Source organism: Myzus persicae, unplaced genomic scaffold, assembly GCF_001856785.1.
Source record: "Myzus persicae strain clone G006 unplaced genomic scaffold, MPER_G0061.0, whole genome shotgun sequence".
Lineage (NCBI taxonomy): Eukaryota > Metazoa > Arthropoda > Insecta > Hemiptera > Aphididae > Myzus > Myzus persicae.
Genome location: NW_019103774.1, coordinates 100,688 through 110,242, shown reverse-complemented (window position 1 = coordinate 110,242; position 9,555 = coordinate 100,688). Strand labels below are relative to the sequence as shown.

General features: G+C 34.3%; 1 protein-coding gene across 1 annotated transcript in view; it reads right to left on the bottom strand.

Moving 5' to 3' along the window:
* Positions 1–2,384: 2,384 nt before the first annotated feature.
* Positions 2,385–9,555, bottom strand: part of LOC111035248 (leucine-rich repeat-containing protein 15-like) — a 55,503-nt gene continuing 48,332 nt past the window's right edge. The window contains exons 3-4 of the mRNA XM_022316788.1: positions 4,214–4,597; positions 2,385–3,392 (exon numbers count right to left, since the gene is read on the bottom strand). Coding sequence (XP_022172480.1) covers positions 2,688–3,392; positions 4,214–4,597 — 1,089 coding nt within the window. The 3' untranslated portion in view covers positions 2,385–2,687. The remainder of the gene's footprint in view (positions 3,393–4,213; positions 4,598–9,555) is intronic.

Below are 9,555 nucleotides of genomic sequence, written 5' to 3'. Positions count from 1 at the left end.
CTGTTCCGTAGCATGTCGATGGCTTAATTCAAAAAATGTGTGTTTACAAAAGGGTACATTGTACACTAGAGCAGATTCAATTTTTTCGAATTGTGTGTGTATGGCAGGAAAGATTGGGAATTAATTAATTTATATTAAACTGTTCAAATATTCGCCGTTTATTGATGTGCGCTTTTAATAATATTTAAGAACAATGAGCAATTATTCAAAAGTTAAATTCTGGCGGTTTTTTTAATTTTAAATTGTGCTCAAAACTTTTTAAAATATTATAAATGTACTTATTGAAACAATATAATAGGTGGTACCTACGTAACAATTAATTATGTATTGAGATAAATGTGTTACCGTCATAGGCGCAATTCCGGCAATCGTTTTAGGGGGGTTATAATAATTTAGGACGCAATTAGTATGGGCCCCACCAATCTTACGTAGTATATATTTATATGCGTAAACGAGTACAATATATTTGGACGTGGTCGAGCAGTCTCGGTCTTCTCCCGCATATATCGTGTTACATAGCAAAATTAACAAATTAAAGATGTTAAAAGGTTAAATTCTGGAATTTTTGATTTGAAACTGCTCAGCACTTTCGAAAAGTTTATAAATGTACTTGTTCAAACGACATAGGCGACGGTACGTAACAATTAACTATATGTATTGAGATCAATGTGTTACCGCAGTAGGCTCAATTTCAGCAATCGTTTTAGGGGGGTTATAATAATTTAGAACTCAAGTACAGTATTATGGGCCCTGCCATATATTATTATTATTATTATTATTATTATTAAACTCGCAAGCGTATCATGTACCGTCATACAGACGCGATTGAGCCGTCGCGGTCGTCTCCTTTACCGGTGTGGCATAGTTAGTAAATTATTGTTTGGTCTCCACAGTTGTACGTTTAACATTCGCAGGACACTGTCGTGCTTTCGCCGGTGTACGGTAATTAACAAACCTCGCGATGGTCAACACTTTGCATAACCCTCTCGCAGCTAATTAACGGTCACTGCTGTGAATTATCATAATATCGTATCGGAATTCAGTCCGCGGAGCTTGCCCTTTATAAACAGATTGAATATGTTTTGTGAGTTTTGGTTTTCCGGATGGCGTTCCACAAACACTTGTTAGTTGACAAACAAAGGGTCTATAAACAAAAATCACGAGTGCTTTTATTATGTTGTTGTTGTTATTATATTGATATATAATTAGGTACGAGTATGGTTCTACGGACATGATATATTAGAGTACATTTAAATATTTACAATCGTCTTTAATTATTAGTTATAATAATAATAATGTCAATAATATAACAGGTAGTAATAGTAATAATATATTATTTTTTTAATATTCAGAGTTAATCACAAAGATTTACGATAGTTTAATTTGAAATCGTCAAATATTTGTGATACATTCTGTATGTACATATTTCGCTGATTCGTAGTGAGGTGGTTTTTTTATAATATATATTATGTAACTACCTATAATTTATAAATTAAACAATAATAAGTACATAGGATTTCATAACGAGAACTTAAAACGATAATAATAATATTACTAATTTTTTATATATACGTAATAATAAATGACAATATGATACTCGATAATAATATATAAATGTAATGATGCTATAATATGATATTATGTTTTATACTAAAATGATCATAACATATTATTATAACGATTAATGATGCATGATAGCTTACGGAAATTACTGTATAATTACTATACATTTTTATATCTTTATCGCGTTTTATATTTACTATCCATTGATTGAAATAAACTACAAAGTAGAAAATAATTTTTTTTTATATATTACAAAATATCGCAGTAAAAAAGAATGTAATGATACTAATAAATAATAACGATTTAACACTTTTCGTGGAAAAAAAAAATAATATACATCTATCCTTAATATTAAACTTCCCCTTTTGATCTGTAATGAGAATAATTATTTTTAAAAAAAGGTAAAATACAATCTATTTAATACTATTTCGTTGACTTCAAATATTAAACTTCTCGTGGAAACCATGGCTTATACGATGCTTAATAAAGACATAATGAATAATATTTTAGTAACCGCAAATATATTTCAGTTTGAAATTAATTGGAAAAACATGAAAATAATAGTGTTTACGATGTAACAAACAACATACGGAAGGCTTCGAAAATGTAACTAAAATTTACTTAGCATCAATGTCCGTAAGTTATGTTTAGATTAATAGAAAAAAGATTTTCTTCGAGGATATGTAAACTGATATGTGACGAAATTACATTTGTCCTAAACACTCAATCAAATAAACGCGTCATGACTGCAATATATAATATCGTTATTATTTACACATTGAAATAAAAAATAATGGCATTGATGAGAAAAAAAAAACATTACCTACCTATATAGTTATCGATTCGAATTCGCTGGAAACCATACGGCGTGCACTCTACGTCCGACGTCGTTAAACGCAACTTTTGAGGTTCGCTTGATAATAATTATACACAATATTATAAATTTAAAGAAAAAAACGATCTTTTGGCTTTAACTTTAGCAGTTAGCATATGACGATAAGTCTATGTTATAACAATATCTCTAATGTTATAATCATATAAATAAAATATTATATCAACAGTATTCGATGGACAGATTTTGCCTGTAATAGACGGCGATGGTTTCGGACGGTCCTAGAACTGAATCACACCGTTAAGTCGTGCAAGAACGAACGGGTCGACGCGAGGACCACCGCTGCAACCAGGACCGCAGTCGCGGTAACGCCGCCGCGGGTCCTCGGCGGGGCGGCCACAGACGTCTGCAGGCACTTTTCAACGACCGCGGAATCGACGACGGCGACGGGCTGTCCGTTCAGCTCCAGTGGCGAAATGCAATAGTTCTTGCCGGTGAACAGGTCGCGGGACTCGTTGCCGAACGGGTGGCCGTCCAGGAACCGGAATAGGTGACAGTCGCACGGGAAGTGGTTGCCGACCACGGTGAACCCGTCGGGGGCGGCGGAAGCGAGCCCGGAGAACGTGCCCCGGCGCGGGCTGTCCAGCACGTGGTTTCCGTTGAACCGGAAGTGCCGGATGCGGTTGTCCCGGGTCACGGTCAGGCTCTGCACCGCGTCGATCTTGTTGTTCAAAAGGTTGAGACTGCCGACGTGCGCTAGGCCTGTGAACGCGTCCGCCCGGATTACGCCCAGGTCTGAGTCCTGGATGGACAGCACGTGCACGTGGTTGAGGCCACGGAACGTGTATGGCTTCAACGACGTCAGGTCCATGAAGGACAGCTTCAGCAGGCCCACCGAGTCCAGGCCATTGAACGCATCGGGCTGCAGCTGCTGGATGCCCGACGGCAGGATGAGGTGTTCGACGTTGGTTAGACCGGAAAATGCATTAGCCGACACCTGCGCACAAAGGTACAAACAGGTACATGTAATTTTACATTAAGGTAATAATCGAAACAATGATATATTATAGAATTTTTTTTATCTCTCGTCTGATTATTGGCACCTAATAAGTTTTGTTACTTGAAAGGCGACGAAAAAAAAGCATACCAAGTCATGTAACTGCGTTACACAGGAAAATGGACCTATGGTTAGTGTTCTAGATAAATTTCAAATTCAAAACGCCGAGTTTGAAAAATTTAACAATCCTTAATATTCTTAAGAGTCACCCGTAAATGGATCTATAAGACTATAGTTTATCAGAAGACTATGTTTACTACATAACGTAGGCACCTATGTGAATAAATTGCAAAATCCAACACATAAAAAAGTTCGAATGATAATAAAAATAAAATACAGTAATATTTAATACGTATTTAATATTTCTCTAGGGTATACGCGCAACATGGAGTGCTTTATTTTCTTAGAATTGGATAATATTAATATCACATTGTACGTTTAAGGAATATTTACCGTAGTTGTATAGAAGGCAGTTTTATTTTATTAAATATTCAACAAATTTAAAATAATGCTTTTCATACGATCAAGTATAAGATTGTGTCCTGTTTTCCCGAAAAATTCAAATCATTTGGTAAATAGTAATAAAACGTATCTTTTAAGTCATTCGTTTTTTATCATGCAGCTGCTAAAGTGAGATCGCAATTATTTATCTCGTCGGTAAATCAAATATTCGTCTGCGCCACGGCAGTATAGTGTTATCAACTAATTTCTATCCTTTACTAAAGTCAAACGGTCCACAGGTGGTCGGTCAAAGGTCTCACCGTGTGCAACGGGTTGTTGTTGAGCAGTATGAGCCTGATGTTGGCGGTGCCGGCGAACGCGAACTCGTGTATGACGCTTATCTTGTTGTACCCCAACAGAATGGCCGTCACGTTCTGGAGGCCGGCGAACGAGAACTTATCCAGGGACTCGAGCGGCGTTTGCTGGATGGACAGTTCCCGGAGCCGGCTGAGTCCGCGGAATGCGAACCGGTCCACCCGGCGTATGCCGTTCTTGTCCAACGTCAGCTTCCGCAAGTGCCGGAGACCGGTAAAAGCGTCGGTGGGCAAGTACGACAGGTTATTTTTGGTAATCGACAGGTGTTCGACAGACTTGGGCAAGTCGCGCAGCGGCACGAATGTCAGGTGTCCGGAGTTGCACAGTATCTGAAACGGAACGGCGCGAGTACAGACAGTACATTATTATCATGTCTTTGACAAATTATTTTCCAACGTCTACCAGAAATGTTGGTTATGGTTTACGCAAAAATTTAAAACTAAATTTAAAACGTAATTTTAATTGCATCAGAGTTTCTAACTTGGTAGTACCATACTAACTCCAGCAGAACCGATGCAAGTCCAAATGTGATAGATAAGCTCATATTGCTATAAATATTGTACATAACGTAAACGTTGTTAGTTAATAATGAATTTATTCTGTTTAACGAGTATAATATAAATATCGTTTATTTAGTTTCAATATTGTTGTAAATGTTCCGTACATGAGTTATAACATAAGTTATAGCATCGAAATGATCTATTTTTGTAATTTTATCGAAAATGCGTTTCTGACACTCCCATTAAAATTATTTGTACAATAATTAATATGTGTGCTTAGCGTTGCGGCTCAAATCTCTACGATATAATACCTGTTGCTTAGCATTAACGGTAGCAAGAATAGATCATCTCCACTCATACTAGTCTTATAATCGGTTTATTATTATAACATTAGTCTGACTCGAATGGTCGAACGAATCATAATTATATTTAATGTGTGAATTGTTTATTTATATATATCATTAGTCATGTCTATGTAATGTAAAGAATTTATTCAGATTTTAGACAAAAGCTGTTTTTGACCAGACTATGTCTATATACATGATATGTATTGTATTATAGGGTTATTGAATTATGCCGAAATAAATAAACAAACAAATAAATATGCATTCCAATTTGGTAAAATATTTTGAGAAACTATGACTTGGCCATGGTTCTGAATATATCTATACATTATAAATATATTTAATTATTTTAATTTAAATTATAATGTTAATTTATTACTTTATATTTGGAGACGAAAATATTTAATAGCAACAAAATATATGTTTCTATTTTTAATGGACTACGAGAAACTGATAAACACCTGCATACACGGGCGTACACTAACGCTCGTCATGTAACATACACACTCAATTTGGCCACGTACCTCATCAATATTCTAAAACATTTGCCCGGCAACCCCAACGACAGCCACTGCGCTGATTGAGCGCCTAACACACAGATAGAATACGGTATTACGGTTCCAATGTCTCATCCACTATTTACTCTTCGATGTTATTCTATCTGTTAGATGTGCGCGAGTACAGGCCCATCACTTAACTATTAAGACCATACCGTAATTTAGGTTTATGGCCGTGCTACGAAGTTAGTTGGTATAGCCATATCAGAAGCCATAATATCACTACGCCGTCCACAGGCGGTGGTTTTAAAATATTGTACTTAACGTTGAGAGACAAACAAGCATCCGCAAACCGTCCTTCCGCTACCATCCTCCGGCATCACCCTGTCAGATAAATTACCGATAAAAATAACTGTTAACTGTATGATATTAGTTGATGAATTGCAACCACGGTTATGGAATCAAAACAATTGGAGATAATATCATCATTGATTATTTTATTGAAATGCAAAATTATAAATTGGGGTCAAGAAAAATATGTTCTTAAACTGATAATAGTGTTAAGGAGAGGACGATTCTATACTACTGAATTTTAACCACGCAAATACATACGTCGAGCTGTCCAAATTATTACGCTTCGGTCACACAGGTCACTAATTTGTCTCCACTCCAAACCACGATATTATCATATTAATTGAGGTATAACAAAACAAATCACTTTGTATAGGTAATATATACTATACGTATTCAATCCACTTTATCTTATTATATCTAGTTCCTCGCTTCTGGCTACTAAGTCAATGCAGCCGGCAAACCTTACTCTCTGCTAATTTTCAGGATATTTTACTGCTCAAACAGTCCGTGGCCGGACGCATTAATCAAAATTCAAAATGTTGGTGGTCTCGATGCGATTACCTGATACCTATTATATTATTTTAGTATATTTGTGTACCTATTATATATTTTGATTGGAATTTGGGAATTTAAAACGTTTTTACTATTTTTGTTTGTAAATTGAATTATAACTCCTTATTTTGTGGCCTTTTCTTTCTTATGAGTGATATACATTTTACACTTTTCGGTGCGATTTTAAAAAGTTCCTATTTAAATAGATTATCATGTTTCTCACTGGCCATTGCATAGCTAATGTTACATTACAATATAAATTAGTTTATACAATATTATTACAATTTAGAGACAAATATATTTTATATTATTAAAACTTTGTATGATATTTTGTGAAATAATAAAAAAGCACTTACAATTATTTTTATAGTATTTATTTTTACGATTTCATTCATTTTCATTGTAAACTTATGTCATGCCAAAATATGGTTCTCATATTTATTGATTCATGAGTTGTTTATATACATGTTGAATCCTCTCCAAATAAATATGTTTAGGACGGCAGTGTATAATATCTCATGCTTTATACATGGCCCGGTCACCAACTACTTACTTCTTGCCAATACGCACCAACCGTTATGTATCTGTCACTGAGTTTGTTGATATGAGCCACTCAATCAGCAGCTGCAGTGATCGTGATTGACGGGCAAATAAATAATAAGTTACGTGGGTGAATATTGTGTGTGTACGCCTATTTAGGGCACGATAGGTAAAGCGGTTATTGCTACGTATTCTTGAAATTTTTATCGAAAAATAGAAACGTTTTTGTTATTATTGTGAACTTATGTTTAACAATATGGTAATCAATTATTCACAATTAAATTAAATTAGATTTATTAAGAACCATAGTTAAGCCTGCCTAACATAGTTGCTGTTTGACAGTAATCACAAACAAGCCCTTTCTGTCATTTTAATAAATACATAATAAAATGCCAAATAATCAAATCGTAACTCATGTAGAAATTCACACGCATAATGTGACCAAAAACAACTGTTGCCTGGAACCGAATGAATTCTTCAAGTGACACAGACACCACAAATAAAATATAAAATGTACACAACATCAAATATAATTATAAATGGTTCAACCTCTCGAATCATACGATGGTATAATAACGAGCTGACTAGGTATTGACTTGTATGAAAATATATGAGCTTTTCAAGCTAGACAGACAGGTACTTTAATATTAAGTTAAGTATTATAAAGCAATAATAGAGCCTCAAAGGTTTGCACAAATATTTATTGTAGTTATTAATCGATACAAATGGTGTGTGTTAAAATAGTATTAAAAAGTATTAAATAGACTTAAATACATTTGGTTCTAATTAGGGTTCGTTCTCAAAAACAGTTCGTTAAACAGAACATTCTGTGAAATGGAAGTTAGGACGTGGAAGTTTCATCGTACTTGGAAATTTTAATAAATATAATCTCATCCACACTTAAAATAAAAAAATTTACTTATCAAAACCTATTTACCATATTTACCTATTTCCGTCAAATAGAATAAAACTAAGGACTAATAAATCTATTTAACCTGCATCTCACCTACTTCAGATGGTTGCACATTATAGTCGTTTTGCTCGAATTATCGACACTCCGATTCCATACGAACGTTTTAAACTCAGGAAGTTCAATGGTTAGCATAATATTCCATGAACACTTCTTATAGACATTCGGAAATAATTTATAAAAAAAAACTGTGTTCGCGTTCCCGGAGATGTACATGATTTCGTTTGACCATTTAGAATCATTCAGAATCTAAATACGATAGTATACCTAATATTATTTTACTTAACCAACTTACCAACTACTATCAATGACTGATATGAACATTAAATTGATGCAAGATAGTGTACGGTGTAACGAACTTTATATTTTGTTTAATATATAGGTATAGTGAAACTCCCTAATTATAACCAACTTCCATTTAACAAAATGTTCTATTTAACGAGATATTTTCTATTAAATTCTATTCTACTAAATTCTCAGTACGACTTTTTTCATCTCCGTGAGACATCGTAGTATGAAAATTTCATTGAATTAGGTAGATACTACAAAATGGAAAGTATTGTCACAACGTCACAAAAAGAATTATAACCTGTATTATTTATGGCTGAATTTTTTACAGAAAAAATATCTTTGTAGACCAATAATACAATTGATCTAATCAGTCTTAAAATAATAATAATACATTTACATTTTTGTCGTTACAAAATGTATATTCATATTATATTATATTATATTATGAAAAATTAAATATTGAACTTGTGTAATATAATTGAATTATTATAACGCACGCAAGTACGTATGCAACTGAATAATTACGATGAACTGTAGTTCAATCCCCAACTCTCGTTTATCGGTCGACTTGGTCATTTAGAAAGTCACAATTTATTCATGATAATAACAGGTACAATACCTAGGTATACTATAATATAACTTTTTTTTATCCGCCTGGAAATTTCGTACTGACCATATGACTTGCTTCATACAATCTCTGCACGTAAATATATATATATTTATGTTTATTATCCGCTGACCATTTCGTCGTGACGTCGAATACGTGTGCCAGTGCAGCGTATCCGGCGAGAGAATGTTTTTCGAAAATAAAACACAATCGAATGCACGACGGTTTCTAGAAAAGTAAGGGACCCTTTTTTTGTATTTCGGCGCAAAATGAAAAACCGCCCATACCTAAAAACCTTTGTAAAAAAATAACCCCCCTGACATATTCCTCGGAAAACAGTTGTGCCGTAATTGATTCGGTGAGCACGGGGACGTGAAATATAATAATATAATAGCACGATATTTGTGCACGACGGGAGCGGCGTGAAATATATACAATGGCGAATTTTAATATATCAGCGGTGTCCAGTTCAGTAGTTGGAATAAATCCAAATTTTAAACGGGAGATTATGTATATACAACAATAATAATAATAATAATAATAACAGTTTATAATACTGGGCATGGGTAGTGGCGTACAACACGTATTATATACGGTTACAACAATAATAATGTGGCTAGAATTCCCCCCCA